Genomic DNA, 22,498 nt, shown 5'->3' with positions numbered 1-22,498 from the left:
CATGAGGTGGGTGCATATCAAATCCAGGAGTTCCTGTTGACAGGATACTCTTGGGCTGCAGCCATGGAGTAGCTCACACAGTCACACACAGGGCAGAGCAAGCACACCCACACACACACACACAGATATATATATATATATATATATATATATATAAATACAGCTTCTGATCACAGGTCAGATAGTGTTTTTAGTTTGTATTAATGGATGAGGGAGTAGCCTGACTGCAAATAGGAAGAATTTCCAACTTTCTTCTTCCTGTGTACATGGATCTTAAGTTAGAATACACATCTTTAGCCAGCAGTGCCTCCATCACCCATCAAACTGAAGTGTCAGCTCTAACTTTGTGTGAGACTTACCCCCCACAGGAACAGGATACGGCACCTGAAGCCACAGATTGTGCATAGAGCAGGCACATTAGTGATATATAGGGCTGCACTTCCCCTTGCTGCTCTGACATGGACCATGTTGATAATGCAGTCAGTGAAAGTCAGCGTAACAGAACAAGTGTGAGCTCGTGGAGGCACCCAAGTGATTGAGAGAGTAAGGTGCAGTCAGACAATGCATGCTTCACACCATATGTGGAATTTGGAATTGAGCACATGTAATGTCAGATTTGGGGGTTACTTAAATGACTTATAGTGTGGGTGGAAGCCCTATCAGCCTGCTGTTGTTCACCTATTCAGTGCATGTAAGACATGTGGCTACTGGAGGCTTGAGTTTGTATTTAAGATAATTATTAGGCTAAACCAAATTTAAACCTTGCTTACTTTTTCTGTTAGGGCTTCAAATGACTGAAAACCTCTTAACATATGTTGTGTGTTTTTTCAGGCTGCGTATTCACTCGAAGGAGGTCTATAATCAGATGATGGAGGAGTGTACGATGGCAAACGTTCTACTTCACCAGGCCTTTGCATGTAGCTGATATTAGCAGGTAAGGGATTAGCTATTCCTTTCTCCAGCCATTTGGGGTGTTTCGTGTCAGGGGCTAAAAATGTGGAGGGTGTTGGGGTTTACTAATGTGAGTGTGAAATACATAACCTGCGGTTACACGCCCCCAAGACTATTGTTTTGATGTCATTTTCAAACTGGAAGTGAGCAGCATTATGGGCTTGTCAGAGAATGGCAGTAGCCAAACAATTATATAATAGATTCCTGTTAATTTTTCTAACAGCTCAATTAATAAATCGAATTGAACGATCCCTAACCAATAACTGTAGTGGAAATCAAAACACACACTACTGTTATTAGCTGGAGATTACTCAATAGCACCTTCACACCTGAGATGTTTACAGGAACTGTCAGGCCCATTTTCCGTCACAGGCTAATCAAGCAATTTCAGTTACTGAATTTTGTTGTAATTTAGAAAGCCAGAATAGCAAAGAGGAACGCCGTGTTTTGACAAGTAAGACTGGACAGCTGTAGTTTCCCTTTTCCTCATTTGACTCATGCTACCCACTATCACTGCAGAACCAGACTGGCCTGTTAAAGAGTTGTCTGTCAAGTCAAAGAAGAGGTTTCGTAACTTTATACATCATATGTGGATAGTTTGACTATTAGGAAACCAGTGTATGTTTGGATTCGCAGTTCAATTTTTCTGGAACATCTTTAGGTTAATTTTACAGCTGATCAGGTCACGTAATGGTGCTCACTTCTCAGCTCAAGTATTTGTCCTCACCACCCTCCTACATTTTCTACATCTATCTACATTCATCTATAGAGCAGAAAAAGAAACAAACCAGGTGTAACAATTTGACTTTATTTGAAGAGAGATGATTCAGCACCAGAATTTTGTTTCGTTACAGTTCATGAAATTGTCGAGAGAGAAATGAGGTCTATTCATAGGACAGCAAAAACTACACATGTAAAAGTGATTCTGAAACCCTGTCTAATCTTCAGGTCACTTTAAAGCAGAAGAGGGTCAGGGCCACTAAATAAAAAATAATGTCCTGATCTTAAACACAGATTTTTCTCTTAAATTCATAATTCAGAGAAAGTCAGACTTTAAATGCATTTTTATAGTACCCCATCCTCTTCTGTACTTTAATTAGCAGTATCAAACATTTAATTTCTCTAGAAGATATCCATCATTTAAAAAAGCAAGAAAATCAGCTGTGAGATGTTGCTTAAATAAATACAAATATGTAATTAATGTTAGAACATCAAAGATATTTCCAAAAGGCTGGGCTAAAGTCTCTCATAGGAAACTCAGACATATCACAGACTTTATATAGAGTAGCACCTCAGTTTCATCTCATTTCTTTTAAGAGGATTGTTTAAAATAGTTTGTCAAATTCGGATGTCTACTAAACTTTACAGGACACAGTCATATATCCAGAAATAGGTTATTCCAATAGGTTAAAGAAATAGTTTTGTTGTTTCTGGCTCAGAGCTGGGTGAGGAAATTGATAGCAAACTAGCTTAGCTCAAAGATAACTGTTTTTTTTTTTGTTTTTTTTTAACCTGCTGTTTTTTCCTGGTGTAGCCATCACAGCTAAATGCATAGGAATTATATTCAGGGCAACTTGTTGGCTGCTGTATAGTCCTATGCAGTTCACTCCAAAGGCTACCTCACACAGCCATATCTTGTATTTGTTAGCATCAGTCACCATACCTACTTTTAGGGAAACTACAACAGGTAAAACAAACAAAAAACTAATTCTGTAAGTTTAAACCTTTAGACCAAGCTAACTGATTGCAGCTTCATATTCTCATCCAGCTCAGCGACAAACAAAAAAGATGCTGTAAAATACAAGAACAATGTCATATTCAAAGTTTGTGGTTTTACTGCTCAGCTTCAAGGTTTTAAAAGATCAGAACGATCATTTTCTATACTAACAGTATTTAACACGCAGCACACAGAGCCTAAAACCAACAAGGAATTGCCTGTACTCACAGTTCACATCTGTCAGTCTTCAACCTGCATTAGCTTATTAGTCTGTGCCACATTCCTCTGTTGTTCAAAAAGAATTATAAAACAGCAGGTGAAACAACACTGCACTGTTTGACGTGTTTCTTTGTTAAAAAGCATATGATATGTTAAAAATGTTGCCTTAAAGTCCAGTAGACTGTAAAGAGAGCAGAGAGCACACATAGAGCTCTCATGTTTACTTCAGACGCTGTAAAAACTGTTTGGATCATTTGTGGCAGCATTTTTAACATATGTCTGGCACCAAAGAAACATGCCCCCCACTGCAGTGGTGTTTCTTGCAGATGTGTTCTTAGTTGTTTTTGAACATATTACAGACAAAGAAGATAATCCAGGTTGAAGACTGACATTAACTGAGTAGAGGCAGTTCATTAATGGTTTCAGTGTTGAAAATACTGATTAAGGAAAACGATCAGCCTTATTCTTTAACGTGATCTTTTCTCCTTACTGAAGCAGTGTTCCTCATGAACAGGTAACTAGATTGTACATAAAACCTTTTTATAAACTCATAAGGATGTCTAGTCATTACAGGTGGGCCTCCAGCATGGCAGAAAGGTCCAAGTCCCTCTGAAACCTGAAGGACGTCTTAATCCTAACCCCCCTCTACTGTTGATGTTTCTTCTTCTTTTTGGATGACTTCTTTACAAGATCCTCCTGGTCCTCTTCTTCAATACTGGCCACCTTCTCTTTGTGTTTCTTCTTCTTTTTCTGTACAAAATTTGAGTCTACACTTTGGTCTTCAGCATGTCCATGTATGAGCCCAGTTTCCTTAGTGTGTTTTTTCAGCTTTTTCTTTTTGGAAGGAGGCAGCTCCTCGCTGTTCTGCTCCACACCAGAGGTGGGGTTACAATTCTCCATCGTAGCTCCTTCGTCTGCCATCATTTTCCTCTTTTTCTTCTTTTTCCTTGAATGTTCCAACTCTTGCTTCTTGTCATCCTCAACTTCAATAGGTGCAGAACTGTTTTCTTTTACTTCCTCCACCTCATCCATATCCTTTTTATTCTTTTTTTTTCTTTTCTTTTTGGTCACTTCTGTATTATCGCTGCTGCTGTTGATGGGACTGTGTTCTTCAGGTGAACATGTTGTCTCTGTCTCTACCACTGAGGATGCTGGATTCTGGGCCTGTCCCCGTGCCTTCAACTGTGCCATTCGCTGTGTAAAATACTCCTGCATAGTGAGAGTGCTCGTCACAGTCTTGCATGATGGGTCCTGTCCAGGAGTAGCAGGAGTCACAGTCTCCTCTGTATCACCCTGAGAATCACTGCTGCTGCTCTCCTAGACCAAAAACACAGATGAGAAGATAGACATGGGCTTTAATGCAGCATTTAGAGAATCTAGACAGACACCGGCAACACACAATGGTTTTCCCAGAAGCTTAAGTGATCATCAATCAACAAGCAGAGAATAACCAGCCAGATTTTAGTGAGTGAAAGAGCCTAAAATAGGATGTTGATGTAACAATGGGCGTTAAAGGATCAACTTTAAATAAGCCTTGCAGCACTGACTGTCACACATCTGACATTTATCTTTTTTTCTTGCTACGTTAGATCATTCCACACATCCAGCTGTGTGTCCTTGTACAGTCGGCTCTTCACTGGGAAACTAACCTGCAGTTGAGACCTGATGTTTCCTACCAGAATAAAAACTATATTTCTATCCAGTGAAGGCAGTTTTACAGAAACATAGAGGAGAGGGCATAAGTGTTGACTGTACATGAGCCATTTTCAGCTTCCATTGTGACACCAACAAATAGAAATTCTAATACACATGGTCTAAAAATATTTACAGATAAGAGTATATTCTCTGATACAGGATAAGATAGCTGTCAAAAAAGATGTGGTATGTGTGGTATGACTTATAAACATGCATGTATATTAGTCTGAGTGTGCACAAATTAAGCTCTACACAAATTGGGCTTTTACAAACTTAAGTCAAATCATGTATAAAATGTGTAGTGTCTTTAATCTGAGAATACAATTCAAAATGTTAAAACTCAATGCATATACAAATATAACATGACTGTTTCTTCATTATTAATACAAATTGATAAATGCAACTCGACTGTCAAAAACATCACAGGCAAACTGCGTATGTGTTTAAAGCCCTTCTTGGTACCAAGAAGGCAAACACCTGCTGTACAAGTGTTTCTGCACTCATTCTTTTCTAATTTAAGTGCTAAGTAAATTTTTTTTTATTCTATTTAAAATCTATATTTTATGTTTAAATCTAATTCTTGCCTATGTACTTTTAACTTGTCCCATTTCAGTGAAGCACTTTAAATTACTCTGTGCATGAATTGTACTATACAAATAAACTTGCCTTGCATAAACAGTTTACTGGATTTTGTTCCATGTCTTTAATATTTTCTTCTGCCATCTTAGTCCAGTCACATTTCACTTAGTAATTGTAATTTTTTTTTTAAGTTGTGACTTTTTGATCTGTAGTTTCAGACCAATTACACACTACATGTCTCATATTTGATCTGAGGACGTACAAAAACTATTTTGTGCACAGCCATAGACTAATATGCAAGTACATTAATACACATCTTTTTTTCACCTTACCTTTCACATCTGACTTTACATCATTTCCTAACACTTTGTTACAGCTGATACACATTGAGAAAAGTCATTTTACAAAAGGGACATGGACGTCCAAAGCAGTCGCACTATTAGCATCATCAACAATTCAATTTGATTACACAATGCTTCAAAGGAAAAACATGAATGGGGAAACTACAGATACGAGGTTTCAATTACACAAACCAGCAGTAAACGCTGGGATCAAAGTGATCAGACAGACAGCCAGGAGGTGATCCCTACACTGAGAGTAAAGGTGAACAATGAGGAAAGAGCAACGCTCAGTTGTTTTGGTCAAACTGTTTCCGGTCTGTGGACACCAGTCAAGTCTGGTCACCAACTCATTTCTCCGACCTTTGGGCTACACATTAAACAGGGCTGACTTTACAACTGTGGGGCACAACAGACTAGATTTTAAACTCTACAGCATGAACAATTTGTCACCTCACCTCTGTGACCCATTTGTCTTCATTTTCCTAATGGCCTACTCAATGCATAATGATTTGTCCAGAAGAATACAGAGGCTCCTCCTGAGGATCACACTAAACAATACTGCTGCTGTGTGGATTACCTCAGAGATGGTGAAGTGAACAGCATTTTTCAAATTCCAGATAAATTGAAAAACACTGCACTGTCAAGTCACCTCGTGGTTTGGCCTTTGAACCTTTACATCAGATTACACTACTCTCAATGCTGTTAAGATGGACAAGCTTAGATAAACAATGTGGATGTAGAGCCTTGCGGGTCCTATTGACACTGAAATACAGACTGATTTCCTCCAGGGCTTTAAGGTAGCCTACATCTGGTTTTAGCTCATTTGGTTTCTTAGCAAATTCAGGATTACTTAAACCAGCCACCAGGGACCTTTGAAAAACCCTACAAGCTATTTGTCTCAACCCACTAAAAGTCAATGTATTTACATAAGGGAAACAACCATTGTTTTTGCAGTCTGATATACTGATTCATATGGTAAAAAAAAAAAAAATCTGTTTTTATGGTAAAAATTACACACGAAAATGTCTGAGACTAACTGATCCATATTACATAATATGGTTGTGGTTCTCATCTAGAGGGAGGATTCAGAAACCTCACACACGAGGCGCACGGCTGAGGCTAAATGACAAAGCAGGACACGTTCAAATGGACAACAAAGTTTTCCACCAGCTCAGACCTCGACTAAAAAACCCCCAACTTCTAACAAGGGGAATAAGCCCCTGCAGGTGAGGCACTATTAAATAAAACTTTCCAACTTCCCAGAGAAAATCTATACTCCCTGTTAACGCACAATGGCTTCCTCTCTGCTCTGAGTGAAGATGCGGCTTAGAGCTGACAGCGCCAAACAACATGTAACTGGGATTTGGGAAGATGGCTGGGGGCCACTTTAGAACTGCCTGTGAAATTACTCTCAAGAGAGGCAGAGGGTGAATGAGCGAGGGAGAAAAGAGAGGACTGTGACTGAGAGAAACATCTTCTTCATCAGGGAAAAGTGGCTGAAACTTGGTATGTGGTTCACCCTCAATGCCTAGGGATCTCCATTAGAGTCCGATCTGGCAAGGGGAAAGTGCTGTGCTGACACAGGCTGGACACACATGTACAGTATAAACATGAAACTGCAGATCCAGTCAACATTACTGGCAGCCCTGGAGATTTTTGTTGGTGAGATGCTGAGGGCAACATGTTACTAAGAAACTACATGGTCTGGGATCTTGTTTCACTGTTTCCAGGTGTGTTATTTTCTCTGCTCTGTTATTATCAGCCACTTTACAAGTCAATTTTAACATTTGCGCCATGGCAAAGAACATACAGTAGGCATGAGGCAATACCTCACAGGCTGCAGAAGCCCAATGACAGTGTAATAATGCACAAGTGCACAAAATATAGAACTTAAAAGCAACTGATAGTACTAAAATCAACAGGATATGATCATGCTCAGTTTTTTTTCATTAAGCAAAGTATTAGTAAGTTAAAGTATGAAAAAAGATAAAAAAAATTTGCAGAGACAGTTTTGCTTAATAATCTTTTTCTGAAATTTGTCCCAGAATATCAAATAAAACTACCACAAGACAAGACAACAATTGGATTTCCATCCAAATGCAGCACAAATCTGAACTGAAACTGAAGAAATTTGGCAAATTAAAATGCAACTTAATATGCATTTCTATCACTTCCATTATGTGAATTTTAGGATTTAGTTTGTCGCACAGCTGATGATGTGATTCACAAAGTGTTATTGTAAAGTATATATACAACTATTTTTTGAAGAGAAAAACTTATTTTCTGTGTACTTATATGGATTTGAAACTACAAACCTCAAAATATGATTTAACCAATTTATAAAACCATTTTACATAATTCCTGGAACAAGAGAAGAATGACTGAAAAAAAGCAGTCCCAGGCTGGAACACAGCAGGGTTGACAAGTGGAGGGCAAGAGAACACACCTATATTCAGTCTACTTCTACTTCTACTACTCCTCCTCCTCCTCCTCCTCCTTCTCAACCCAGACCCAGAACCCCAGGAAAAGGATGCGCTCAGCGCACTGTGTGCAGTTCTGAGATAAGGCTCCTTCGGCAAAGGAGCGGTCTGGCTGGATATCGGGCCTTTCCTGCTTCGCTCGCTCCCCTGGCGGGGGCTGGGGCTGGGCAGGGAACACAGGGAGGGCCCACAGAGGGTCCCAGAGAAAAGAAGAGGGTGGGAAGATATTCAACAGGCCACCTTCTTCAAGACACTCCAGCTCTATCTCTCCCTGCTAATGTAGCCAATGGAAGGCCAACAGTAAGATGTGTGCCAAGGTGCCAAGATACAGAGGCCAACATATTCAGGAGGAGAGTCAATCAAGCCAGCAGAGGGATGGCAGCAAAGGTTCACTAGGATGCATGTGAAACTTCTTGGACACATGATCAGCAAAGAAATGAATTAAACTACTGAACAAATTTTAAATGTTTATGGAGCAAACAAAGCTACTTTATGTACTTATTTCTAAAGTGAGAATAAAACCCCAGAATCAATAGTTTAAGGGATGTCACTTTTAGCCCTTGAACCTTTAAAATCATTTTACTTTAATGTTATGGACTCTCTACACGTTGGTCTAAATGTGGCCTTTTAAAATATTTTTTTGATTTTGTAATTAAAACCTAACAAGTAGGTGCCAAATGGCTCCATATTAAACAACCTGATTAGAACTTACTATAGACTAGATTATCATGGACACAAAGTGAATAAAATTGTGTAGCATCTACTCCTCCTGGCACTCTGGGAGCCCCAAATCCCTAATACAAAGATAAAGTCAATGAATCTGGTTTCTTACAAAATGCTTATAAACTAGGGCACCTAACTTTATCTGCAGAACTGCAGGGTTTTTATGCTTAACCCAGGCATGAAGTACATTACTTTGTCAAACATGTAAAATGAAGTAAAGATGATAAACGTAACTTCTAGATTTATTCAGTTATTAAATCAGTTGAATCCTGAATTTAATTATGTTTATCTTATGTTAACATGAAGAGTTAGGCAGAACTGATCAGTTCTTCAAAAAGTCACTTTCTGGCTCACATTTTAATTAGCATTTGACAAAGTTGCAGTTGCTCATTTATTTTCTTAAAAACTGCCTGTTTTTGTTTTTTTTTTTCCAATAACTTCTAGCCAATATTGGTTGGGTCTGTAATTGCATGAGTGTGCCCTCATTGTCCTGCCACAATAATAAATTTGGCGATACTCAAGGTCTATGGATCAGGCCCTGATTAGCCAGCTGTCTCTCCCTCATGAGTGCACGGGTCCAGCAGCCCATCCTTCATGAGCATGATGTGGGCGGACAGAAAAACAGGTGGATGCCTTATTCCCCAGTAAATAAGCAAGAGCTTTAGCTGGCCAGTGGTATTTTTAAGCAAGTGGTGAAGTAATATTCATCTTCCTTTTCTGCAGAAATAATGTTTACACAAAGTAACTAAGTAACTAAAAACAACAAAATGATTTACCATAAGTACATTAAATGCCACACATGGAACAGTCCACAAAGCAATAGTTTTTCTAAAGGAATACTTTGTGTGTGCAGTTAACACAAAAAAATGGTTTTGAAAAATTGCACTAGGTGCCCCATGCAAGAACGTTTATCATAAGTAACAAATGAAGACAATATTATGCATGCAGCATGACTGCTCTGCGCTTGTTTTACACTGCAAACGACTGCCAACAAAGCCCCCCCCGTCCTCAAGAGCATACGATTCTCCCCACCATAACCCATAGTGGGAAGATTCAGTGATTATTTTCCCCAGCTGTGATTTATTAGATTAAAGAGTCAGTGATTAAACTGTAGTCTGTGGCTGTAAACAGCCAAGAGGGCTGGAAATCTTTGGGCGGTTAGCTTCACCAGGCGGTAATTACCCTGGCCCCTTGTATTCCAGCTTAGGCCCGTAACTAAGAGACGGACGCCCTCTTTTTCTTTTTTGTCCTGCGCTAATCTGCAAGTGTCAGCGAGCTGGCATGGTCAGGAGGGAGCAGTGCATAGAACTGCCAGGGAGGTAGGTGGTAAATGTGTGGTATGTGTATGTGTGTGTGCCTTTGCAGGAGGGGTAGTTGGCGGTTGTTGATATTTTCGGCGGTAGGAGTAAAAGGGCCTGTCAACAAACTAGCTCAAGAAAGGAGAGTTTTTGCTCAGGGCAATTAGATGTTATCTGAGAATGAATTAGAGCTCCTCAGCGTCACAATAAGCCCTGCACCCTGCATGTCTGAAGTGGCCCATTCAAACCGCTCCAACGACACTGCAACAACACACGTTTACACCGGCATCCTCCCCTTTCAACAGATCAGTGCTGCAAGCTGATGGACAACTGAGGCAAAAGACAAATCTCTGCCTTGGTCTGGTATTTCTATTTATACGGTCAAATATACTGCAATTCTTTGCTTGCTGTTATTGTGGAGCACATAGGAAAAACACCTTATACACACAACACTTAATGTGCCTTGCATGCAGTGAAAAACAAAAATGTCTGTTATTTTACTACAACACTAACTACAGACACAGTGACATTTAAGCAAGAACTACCCTGATCATTTAAATACAGTGAAAAGTCAACACTGTTTCACTTCACGGTCTTCAGTAGCAAGCTGTTAAGTCCTGTCTTTAAGCTGCATACAACCTTTCCACCAAAATCACAATGATACTGTGCTATCAGCAAAGTTTCATTGCCGGCCTCCACCCATTAGCTGCCTGGCGCCTTGCAGACGCATCTGCCAAACGTTCCGGCCCCCAACCCATGTCACCCCTGCCCCATATTCCTTAAGATGGTGGTATCGGGGGGGGGGGGGGGGGGGGGGGGGGGGGGGGGCCACGCTGACGTGCGATCCTTCATGAGGACGACGCGTGGGCAGAAAAAAAACTTGCAACAGGTGCCACCCGATGAGGCTTGATCCTCAGCCCTTTGTGCCTGAGCAGGAGTGGGAGTGTGAGAGGCCGCAGGGGTCATGTTGACCCGAGAGCAGGGTGCACCATACCGACCGTCTGACTGGAGGGCTCAGACGTCAAAACAAGGTTTGTAGCAAATTATACTCTGCCATTTCTCTTTCCTGACATATTTAGGGAGTACAGAGCTAATGAACTGGTCAATCCTATAACAATTTTCATGTTTTCTAATGGTCAAATAGTTATAACTGTCATAAAATGTAATTCTTTAAACAGTTGAATGTTCTGTTTTACACTACTGATTAACTAGTTGCATTCATTTCTATTTAATTACAAAATGAACTAAAGAAAATTCAGTAACTTCAGTTTTAGGAAGCTTATTTTGAGGATTCTTCTAAAATAATTTCTGTAAGAATATATGGACAAAAATACTGAAAGATTATTTACTTAATTATGTCAGAGTATAAATATAATCATTTGAAACATGGTCACATCATGTTCAAAATATACTAAATTAAAAATTAAAAAATTCTGTTAAACGTAGCTGTATAATCAAGAAAATGCAAAAAGAAGAAACTTTTTTTTGTTGTTTTAAAACACACAAACCCACACAAAAAACGAAATGTAGGAGGAAAAATAAAACTATGGCTTGTTTCCACCTTTCATCTGAGCTGGTGGCTTTAAAAAATGACTAACTTTTGTTGATATATGAATCGGCGGGGAGTCTATTTATCAGCCGGCCCTCTGCGGTCGCCCGCTTGGGTCCCTCAAGTCACAAGCCGCGTCGCTCCCCTTTGACTGATTAATTAGCCAATCAGAGGACATTTTTCACTGGGCGGCAGGATGGTTTATTTCAGCTAATGCCGGGCTTTCGAGCTGAGGCCCGCTGGAGCCTCGTCGGCTCTTTCAGCTTGCCTGAGTGGCCGGGCAGTGGGGCAAGGGAGATAAATCAAGCCGGGCTGGCCCTCCATGTGGCTCCCCTAACTAAACCCCCTGAGGAGGGCACGGAGAGTGGTGGTGGAGGGTGGTGGAGAAGCAGGAGGAAGGAGAGGAGGGATGCAGGACGGCCAGGGGCACTGCTCGACCGCCGATAAGCACAGGGAACACAGGGCTGCCAAAGTGCCTTCATTTAGAAGTGGCCGGGGCTTTTTGATATGTCGGCAGAGAAAGCCTGTCGTTTGTCATGCCGTGAGTAATTGTGTTGAGGGGCACAAGAGGAGGCAGGAGATGGAGGGCGCTCGTAAGCGTGGGATGGGTGATGGATAACAGAAAACCATGTAGATGGACAGGTGCTCCACTACAGCCTGATAACCCTCACTGATCAGGGGGGTATAAATAATGGCTTTAGGCTACATGTTGAGGTGGCTACATGAATGGGTGGAATGGTGGTCATCCAATCATCTTTTAGCTCTTATATAAAGACAAAGTCATTAAGAAAAAAACAAGGTGTTAAAAACAATTACTAGACAAAATTTAAATGTCACTCAGTCAAAGATAAACTAAGATGAGATATATATATATATATATATATATATGGCTTTTGTGTTATTTGTAATTTGGCACAGCCACTACATGCTGCTTTCAATTAGTGTTTTTTTTTCCCTCCATTCTTTTTATTCAGTGATGATTCCTTTATTTTAAATTTAAATAATTATCACACATTAAAAATCAAAAAAATAATCTGTGAAAAAAATAAATGTTAATCTTGAATACAACTAACAAGATTATGTAGATGCTTTTATCCTGAGTAAATTTTAAGGCAAAAAACAGTTCAGGTGAAGCATAGATAAGACTGTGGATTGCGTCACTAAATTATATGAAGAACATGTAGAGGGTAATAATCTGCCCCATCTGCTCATATGTACTTTTCAACACATCCAGTGCTGCCTTTGATGAACAGAGGCATGTGGGACAGCTGAGTGTGTGCGTGCGCGTGTGTCTGCCTGTCTGTGATTCAGGGAGCGTTGCGAGCAAGCGATAAGAGGCGAGCAGGAAGCACATCACTGTGGAGGAAGGAAAACCAAGCAGTGGGGGTTGGGGGGGGGGGGGGGCGACTGCTGGAAGGGACGCTGGGGAGACAGCCGTGGGTGGTGGGTGAAGTGCTGGAGGATTCATGTGGGGGCAGGGGGACTTCTGGAGAAGCTGGTCCAGATTTGGTCTGGCCTCACCTTTTCAGGATGTAGATGTATGTGATGTGACTGGTAGCAGCTTGTGCAAAGCCATGTTTATACTGTCACTATTTAGGAACACACCTACTTGGAATATTAGGATTACTGCTTGTGTTTATATCATAGAGCATATTTACTGCTCTAACAGTAACAGCAGACAGATCAGGGTAAGCCAAGAGTCACAGCACCTGCACAATGCCTAAAGCTCGACTGCCCCATCACACCTCTTTACCTCTTCGCAGCAACCTCAGATGTTGCTGGGCTTCAGCACAAGGCCTCACAGGAAGCCATTGTAATTGTGTTCAGTTTTCGATATGGTCAATGGTGTCCCTCCTGGCTGAAAAATAACAACCCATAACCAAACGATTAGGGAGAAAATGATGGTGTGTATTTCTTGCATTTCCAATGTTAATCAGCTCGGGAGCAGTAGCCATTGTGATGTTATGGCTCAGCACCTGTGGGGGAACAGAAGGGTTTTTCTTGTACAATGTATGGATTTTAAGATGCCAATTTCTTCAAGCCAAATGCTTGAGATAAACGGAGGAAGCCAGCAAGAAGCCTTTCTGTGTTTAGGAGTCTAAAATCTCGTCATTGTTATTCTAGAAGTGCGTAAGATCACAGTAGATGTGACACTAAAGATAAATTTACTTTATTACTTCATTAAAAATTACATAGAGGTTCTGTGTGTGCCTGTTTCACATCTCGTGTACATGAGCAAATTCTTTGCCTCAAGGATTCGTTCAATTACTATCACTTGCGTTATCGGACCTGTTCCGCATAGGGATCATTGTTCCACACAGACCATAATCACTGTTGCACAATGCATTTCAGTTTGAAAAGTTGGCACTATAGCAAAGAGTGAAACTGTACGTAAAAGGCAGAAAATGTCCAAAGTTTGGGATCATTTGAAACTTCAAAAAGATGACAACACGGTGCAATGTGTGTACTGTAAAGTAGAATTGGTGAACCACAACAGCACTTCATCAATGCTTCAATATCTGAACAGAAAGCACCTGGTTGTGAACCAGACTGGCTCACCCAGCGGAGCCGACACAAGGTAACGTCATTTCAAGGTAACCTGTTGATTCTGTCACGCATTACACAATAGAATTATTGTTTCAATATGCAAAAGTCTATTTCATCCGATTACTCGCTGAAATATGCAGCCCTACATAATTATGTTGCAGCATCACTGAAAATATAAAAATGCAGTTACAACTGTCTCTATTTTTTTTGTTGTGAATTTAAATATGCACCTCACTCAGGTTCCTCCTAACTGAGCGATAAGATGTGGTGTGACTCGGTTGTAGTCCCAGCAAATCTATTGTACACTACAGTAGAAATCATATAATTCTAACAATAAGAATAATGTTTACATCCGAAGGCTGCACATTTCTAATTAAAAAAATACAAAATGGAAGAGATTGTATGCAACTCAAAACAATAATTAGTAAGTTTTGTCTTTTATATATAAGCCAAGAGTAAGTTGCTAGAATTAAGATGTATCTTGCACTTGCTTAAGCCTGTAAGCTACATGCAAACAGTGCAACGCCATATGTCCAAGTGGCCTGTGAAGTGACCAAACACCAACATCGAGGGCAAAAGGAAAACTTTTTTTTGCAAGCATCATCACTTCAGATTTCTGCACGACTCGCCACAATTTTGATTTGCCTTTAATAATGCCCACTGGCACACCTAACTACCTGATGTGAGCGCTCCAAGTAGAGAAGAAATAGTGAAAAGCAGGAGTGGGAGGGAAAGGAGTAGTGGGTAAGAGTGGAAATCCTTTAACTGGATTTAGGTGCTCTTGCCGCCATCAGTGCCCTGGTGGCAGTCTTAAAGCTTCATGCTGTGACATGGCTAATCTAGAGCCACAGGCTTCACAGGAACTGGGCCCTGTAGAAGCAGAAGGATTACATGATGCTGCACTGACTAATGGAGGCATCAGCAACAGCGGTCATCTTTAATTACCAAGATAGAGGCAGATAAGGCAAATAAGCTCAAGCCACCTGGCCAGAGGTATGCCATCTCCTCACCACACTCGACTTTGACTCTGTTGAAGACAGATCGGAGGAATGACCTCTCAGTTGTAGCTGTTTAATTTTTTCTGCATGTCCATGTCCCTTTTTTTGTTTGCTTTTCAGGTGAATATTGCGCATGTATGTTGCATAAAACTGAAATGACTGCTTATATTCAACCCTACGGCTAACTATGGGTACTGCTAAATGTTGCTTACCTGCTCCTGGTCTTTGGTAGATCTTGCTCTCTTTCCAAAGATACAGTTGAGGTCTGTTTCACTACGAGAGGAGAGGTCCTTCCCTACAACAAGAAAAAAAAAAAGCACTTTGTAAAAAACAGTATTTTAAAACTCAGTTCTATTAATCTGGTACATAGAAACAAATTTAATGTCAACAGCAGGACAGAATAAAGGAGAAACTGCCAAACAAAAACAAAAGTCATTAATATATTTATATATATATATATAATATATATACTGCACAGGGTTTAGGAGTGCACCAAAATGTGAGCAAAAGACAACTTGTCACTTTTTTTATACACATACACCCACATAATCTGTAAATGCAGAATGCAGACAATGTCACAGGTTGCATTTTATCCAGGCAACCGGTAATCAGTGCAGTTGAAAGCATAAATGCATTTGTGTGTGTGCAAGGGATGAAGGAGAGGTAGTGTCTGAGTGAAGAAAGGGGAGGTTTGCGTGGTTTGCTTTTTGCTCCAGGGATAAAACGGCAAAGAAAAATAAACTGACGACAAGGTCTGCCACACCACGCCTCTAGAGTTCCATTTTCAAGCCGGGCCTCAAAGACTCCTGGAGCACACAGTCGCCTGTCTCAAGCCCGGGTCCTGTTCGTACAGCTGCATCCTCTTCCTTCAGTGGGCCTCTGATAACATTTGGTTATTTATTGCTTTTAAGCCTCTATCTCCTCTACTCTTGGCTTTGAAAGTCACTGCACATGCAGGTCTAAGAAGCAAAACCAAGAAAGTATGTTGAAAAATAAAGTAAATGAGCAGGGGGGGGGCTGTGATGTTTGTCATCTAGAGAACATAGGTCAGACGTAAAGTTATGCCCAATCTGACCTTTCTGCTGTTTGGACCAGGAAGTCCCTGTCAGAATGTGCGGGCTTTCAGGTGAAAGTGCAAAAAACAACGTTCTGATAAAAAGGAGCTTAACCCTATTTGTCCCATGAACATTCAGAGGCTGGAGCATGGGTACATGCAGTGTCATTTAATACGTGCCGGTCTCCATAGTCACAGCTGAAATGACAACTGCCAGTACAGATAACTTGTCAGACCAGACTAAACCAGAATAACAAATTACTGCAGCTCTAACTGACAAATAGAAAAATCACATTCAAAAAAAAAAAAAAAAAAAAAAAAAAAAAAAAAAAAAAATCAGATAATAATCAAATAATTAATAAATAGAAGTGCCATGTCCAAAACCCCTAACTTCACAGATACTTGTTAAAATGTAAAAATCTGTTTCATTTAAAAGCCTCAAGGCTGCGATGAAGCTACCAGCTGTAGGTAAATTCTGCATCAACTGCCCTTCCAACCCTGACAGGTGATAGATGGAGGCAGCAATTAAAAATGGGTTACTAGTTTATGCTGTGGGGCCCAGACCTTAGCAGTGGAGATTTTGGTGCCTTTCCCCACAAACAAAGGCCATCAATCCTCAGTGCTGGCAGTGAGGGAGCCAACATGAACAGGATATCAATAAAAAAGCAGGAGTGTGAGAGAATGAGGGGAACTGAGATGTTTAGTGCGACTCTCTGATGTTACTGTAGGCTCAACTATTTTTTTTCCCAGCCATGTGATTTATTTTCAAATTTAATATCAAGGGCAATCAATCAATGAATAAACAAATTAGTATAGAAGGGTTATATTTAAGTAACTAGTCTCTAAGGTGCAAAACTGGTTATAAACTAAACTGTTATTAAGTCTTTTAGATGGACTTTTATCTGACTCAATATGGGTATTTAAAAATAGATTCAATAGTTGACCTTTGCCTCTGCACATCCAGAACTATGAGAATAGTACCTGGCTTTTTCAACCCCTCATGTAACAAGCTTAGCGACGCTAAATCTATTACCAAGCCTAAACTTGGCAACAACTTCACAGGGAGGGGAGCTGGCATCAGAGCAGTCAGTGGAAGCATGCAAACAGGCGGAGCAGGTTATATGTTGCCAGGTAACCCTTTGGTTGCCCTGGCCAATTCAGACCAGAAAGTGGACACTGAGGCAACAATCAACAGGAGGAGGCCATTAAAAACATGATAGGCAAAGAAGGGCTTCCTGTGGCTCGTAGCAAACATTACCAACCATCTCAGAATTGACATTTTCACAGTCAAAGTGCACTGAGTGCTTGTGTCTGAGAGATTACTTTAGGCAGGTGGAGAACTGGACTCTCAAGTTTCGAGTCATCTATGGACAAACGAGTAGTGCCAGCGTCCCTCCTGTTGCATGACAACATTTGCGGTATCTTTGAGAAGACACGAATTAAAGTGGTGTTGTGTTGCCAAAGACGGTTTAATTGACAGTTCCACTGCATAGATTGAGTGAACACATTGCCTCCAATCTGTTGCCCCTCAGAAAAAAATGAAAAAGAGCAAGAAAGTCTAGACTTAAACTGCAGTAGTGTCAGGTGTTACCTGTTCTTCAGTGTCCCTGACATATATAAACAGCCACGGTAATAATAAATGGGATCTCTTCAAATGGATTAGTACTTAGTCTTGTGGAATCAGTCTTTATAAGGTGGAGTAGAAGTACATCTTAATGCAAAGGCGATGAAAAAGGCCCAAGTTTAGAGTCAAGGCAAACAGTTGGTGGTGGATTGCAGACAAATGTGCCCTTAGAAATAACTAGTCAAACATTGTAAGAACGTACATAGAGCACGGGCAGAAAAATGACATCTGGAGGAAAGGGGAAAAACAAGATCATCACATCCGTAATGTCAATGCATCATGCCTTAAGTGTGCCTTGGTGCAGGTCATCTGTCAGCAACCAGGTCTTTTTCTGGCTCTTGCCAAATTAAGATCACAAAAACAGGGTGAGAGGGTCTGGGGGAGAGACTGAGGCCATGTTTTATCTGGCAGGGTCATCTAATAGGTCGCACAGCCCCTGGGAGGTGTTGTTTTTGGGGGGATAGTAAATGGACATGCCAGATGCCCCAAACAGGAAACAGGAAGTTGCTATTGAATGATGTAAAATATAAAAGGCTCTTCCAGGTGAAGCAAAAGTTGAGATATTTTCTTTTCCCGTGTATGATGAGGTGGTTCTCAATCAAATGACAATTAAAGATGAATTACTTTTTCACATGTTCATTTTTGATAAGCTTGCACCACTTCCTTTCAAGGGAACTTGCAGAAAAAAAAATGAATGAAATATAATTACATATTCCAAATTTAAAGTACAATAAAAACAATATAACTAATGCACAGCTTAAGAATCTCACTAAGAAATTGTATCTAATCTTTAAACTATGCTGCACACTCAATTACAGCGACTCAGCAGTAAAATATGGGCTTGTGGTTATTCATTTTGGTCTCTAGTGATCCTGAACACAAAATTCCTTCTCTTGCCTATCAGTGTACCGGCCTTGACCAGCAAATCTTGACTTCCTGACGTGTAAAGGAGTAATAAAAGTAGAGGGAAGAGTTATTAATAACCTCCCCTAGCACTGACCGGACCAACTGACCCAGCACAGCCTCACAGAGCTCTGATCAGCGTCTGTTGTCTGAGCCAAGTGCTCACTGAGGGATAAAGAAGGCTGTCTGTCTGCCGATGTAAGAAGATAATATAGGTGTGGGTGTATATAGGCAGAAAACTAAGATGTCACAGGCACCTTTAGCTCTGGGTGAGAGTCAAACGATGCTGACTTCAAATCAATTCCTAGTACCTTCAAACTTATTTTAGATTTATTATGCAATGAAGTATCCATTTTGGTTGAGATTAATGCAGAATAATCCAGGAAGAGTTTTACAAATAATCACTGGAATGATCTCTGTGCATGTTCGGTAACTTCTTAAGTTATGTTTAACCTTAAGCTCTGTCTACAGTCAGCTGCCAAAAGACAAACTCACCTTTAGTAAACTTTGTGTAATGGACCCTTTTTTTGGAGGTCTTGGATTTCTCTTCCAAGCTAAAGCCTTTCTGCTCATCTGCTGCAGGCTCTACAAATGATAAAGGAAATATAAGAAATTATAACAAGGTCACACATAATTAAAAAATTAAAATGCTGTTTAGTATCATTGCACCAAATCACTCCCAGCTCCCATATATTGTGCTTTGTTGTCTGGCACAGGGATAGTGATAGTGAAGATGGTCATTATGTGACAGTGATCCAGGCATTTTCTCTACCAAATATAGGACTATAGCACCCTCTGTGGTTCAGCATACAGACCGAACAACCAGAAAAAGCTACACATGCAGGTATTTTGATGTAATCATTACTATTTTGATAAGAGTTAAACTGCTCAAGTTACAATTGAAAATAATACATACAGATCTATGAGCACCATTATCTGTTAGCACTACTTATCAAAATGCTTATATTTTAAACTAATGAGGTAACAGTGATATGTGACCACTTATTTAGCAATAGGACCATTTGTATATTACTGACAAATACATGTATTTAAATGTTTAACCACAAAAATGAAAATGTAATTCTTTGGCCAGCACATACAGAGCAACTTCACACTCCCAAATTTAAAAAATAAAAAAAAAAAAAAAAAAAATACTGCAGTACTACCCGACGTTGCCCCATAGAATTTGCTGTGGTTAACAGTGAATTGTAGATAAACACTGCAGGTATATACCGTTGCTGCTGTTTTGACCATGGCAGTTGTTCAGCTGAGCAAGAAGTTCATTGAAATCATCTTGGTGTGCAATCCAGTTATCCTGTGAACACAACAGATTTCAGATAGCACATTTATATATTTATGTGTTTTATATAACTGCATCTACCGTGCATGGGTCACTGTTAGTGATCAGACCTTGGATGTGTGTGCTACTAACTTCTGGCTCCTTTAAAATGCAGCTCCAAAATAAAATGTTACAAAGAATGCCAAATATTTGCATGAAATTTGGTTGACAAGATTTAAAAGCATGTCTAAGGTGCTTTTTAATCATGTATTGAGCAACCAGTCTGCAAAACGAGTTCTGTTTGCTTTATGTAGCAAGACTGCAATTTAAATAAATGTGAATTTCAGCAGTTTGGCATGGGGGAAAAAAAGTTTTTGTTATGAATTTTATTCAGTCAAAAATCTTAGTGACCATTGCACATTAATAGCCTGCAGGACTGCTATATTTGAATCTGTGCTATATATTTCTTATTCATGCATATTTTATATTCTCATGCAATAGTACCTGCAGTAAAATGTTACCCATATGTTGATTATGGTCATGCAAGTAAACATAAAAATGTAAAATGCTTAGCATTGATTGTGCTCACCTCACAGCTGGCATTGGCTCCAAGACCATAGCCATTGTTTTTGACTTGGACTTTGATGTGGTCGGTGGCACCTTGCTCACTCTTCCCCAGGCCCTTAATGTGAACAAATGGTAATGCATGATTAAAACAATGATTCAGGAGCTTTTTACCGGCCGAATGAACCGAACCAGTGAACATCTATGTCTATGCACTTACCTTGCCCTTGGACCAGCCCATTCGCTCCAGCATCTTCTGGCCAAATTTGGAGTCGTCATTACTCCAAGCACTGTTCCTGGGGTCAACAGACCATTTCTGTTTCCTCCGGGCTGTAAGAAGAGCACCAACATTGCATAACAGTCAAACATCAAATCTTACTTGCACTTTGCGCACACAACTGATTAATTATAGTGTGCAGAGTCAAGACAGATCATGTGTTTGTGTGCTGCAATAGGTAACAGCCATTATCAAACTTAGCCCTATCATACACCATACACACTGTCATGATTATGATTATTTAAGTAGTTTTTAGTCATAGTCATTGAACATAATACTTGACTTAGTAAACCATCAGAAATCATGCTGATTGTAACGTTAAGTGTACAATGTAATGACTATAACGTTAATATGTGAAAACACCATCAGGCCCATGAGGTTTATACGTTTATGTAAATTCATTTCCATCCAAACTTCCAAAACCAGGCGTAGACACAACGGTGTCTCACCAGATGCAACTTTAATTAAAACGTTTAACCTTTAATAAAGACACATTTAGCTAAAACAAATAATCACCGGTAACACAACACGTGTTTACGCCGACTACTGTGGCGAATGCTAATGCTAGCTACCGGCATGGCTGAATAATTACCAAGTATTTTCAGGTGAAAATCTCCTGACAGTGGGCATCTATGTTTTTCCTCAACATAACATACAAAACGCGAATTGTTTCGACGAAAGAAAGAAAACATAACCATAAAAATTCGAGTTGAAAAACACGTACGTTCAGCAAGCATGGACATCCTGAGGGCCTCACACAGCGTGACGTCTGTTTAGAAGGGTTCCCAGAACATGCCTGAAGACAATATATATATATATATATATATATATATGACCACGCCTGTTTTTCATTGTGAACATTTTCTCATGGAAATATTAATTATGTGCACTCAAAATAAATGCAATCACCTCATTTAATGTATTACTGAAACATGTTTTCGATGTTGTTAATTATATTAGTGTAAGTGATTATTTTTCGCCAACAGAGGGTGCCCCAACTACACGGACACAATGCAAACATGATAAGTAGAGCAAAATTCAGGCAATGATGTGAGGACGTGATGCAAATGTTTAATATTTTAAAAATGCAAACTAAAACAAAATGTTCAAATATATGCATATGCCAGATCACTAATGCCAGTGATATAATATCAGTTAAACTCCACCCAAAACTAAAATATGATGAGTCCAACTCAAATAAATCATTGCATAATGTGCACTTGCTGCAGTAGGTCCTGTGTGCAGCCAACACAGAAATGTCATAATGTCAACACTGACACATGCACATTTCAAGCCTGAAAATAATAATAATAATTTTCATTTTTTCAGTGCAGAGCTCCACTGTCAGAACAATCCCAACTACAAGTGATCAAGGACATCTCTGCAGGTGGGCTGAGAAGTTGTCATTTTGTTACAAGCCTAACAAAACCACTGTAACAGAAACTTGCAAGCAGCACATGAAGGCAGTTAGTTTAACCACCACTAAGTAAACAGCTCATTTTCGGAGGTGGGCCAGCTGCATTCAACATGCACTTCATAGTTCTTTCAGACCACATATGCCTAAAATGTTCCTTCTGAGATTAATAAATTGATTTTATCGCGTTATCCCCCTTTTAAAAGAAGTTTAAAACAGATCTCTGACGTCCCCAAAAGGTGTCTGTTAACTTTCCAGCTGAATTACTACTCAGATCATGCATTTG

At 39.9% G+C, this 22,498-nt stretch overlaps 1 protein-coding gene across 2 annotated transcripts; it reads right to left on the bottom strand.

The window, feature by feature from the left end:
- Nucleotides 1-2,451: 2,451 nt before the first annotated feature.
- Nucleotides 2,452-21,583, bottom strand: pinx1 (PIN2 (TERF1) interacting telomerase inhibitor 1). Of its 2 annotated transcripts, none has more exons than XM_026318956.1 (7): nucleotides 21,523-21,583; nucleotides 20,742-20,851; nucleotides 20,547-20,639; nucleotides 19,912-19,993; nucleotides 19,174-19,263; nucleotides 15,310-15,392; nucleotides 2,452-4,204 (listed from the first exon to the last, which is right to left on the bottom strand). In XM_026318956.1, the coding sequence occupies exons 1-7, from the start codon at nucleotides 21,539-21,541 to the stop codon at nucleotides 3,533-3,535; spliced, it is 1,149 nt and encodes a 382-aa protein (XP_026174741.1). In that variant the 5' UTR covers nucleotides 21,542-21,583; the 3' UTR covers nucleotides 2,452-3,532. The 2 variants fall into 2 exon arrangements, with proteins under 2 accessions (XP_026174741.1, XP_026174740.1); XM_026318955.1 differs by lacking the exon at nucleotides 21,523-21,583 and adding an exon at nucleotides 21,391-21,517.
- Nucleotides 21,584-22,498: the final 915 nt, after the last annotated feature.

This window comes from Mastacembelus armatus, chromosome 24, assembly GCF_900324485.2.
Source record: "Mastacembelus armatus chromosome 24, fMasArm1.2, whole genome shotgun sequence".
NCBI lineage: Eukaryota > Metazoa > Chordata > Actinopteri > Synbranchiformes > Mastacembelidae > Mastacembelus > Mastacembelus armatus.
This window is presented reverse-complemented; position numbering and strand designations above follow the sequence as displayed.

Coding starts and splice junctions, on each gene's coding strand:
- pinx1 (XM_026318955.1), bottom strand. CDS start 21,496: ATGGTTATGTTTTCTTTCTTTCGTCGAAACAATTCGCGTTTTGTATGT. Junction 20,640..20,741: donor TGGGCTGGTCCAAGGGCAAG/GTAAGTGCATAG, acceptor GTTCACATTAAG/GGCCTGGGGAAGAGTGAGCA. Junction 15,393..19,173: donor TTACACAAAGTTTACTAAAG/GTGAGTTTGTCT, acceptor TTCTTGTTGTAG/GGAAGGACCTCTCCTCTCGT.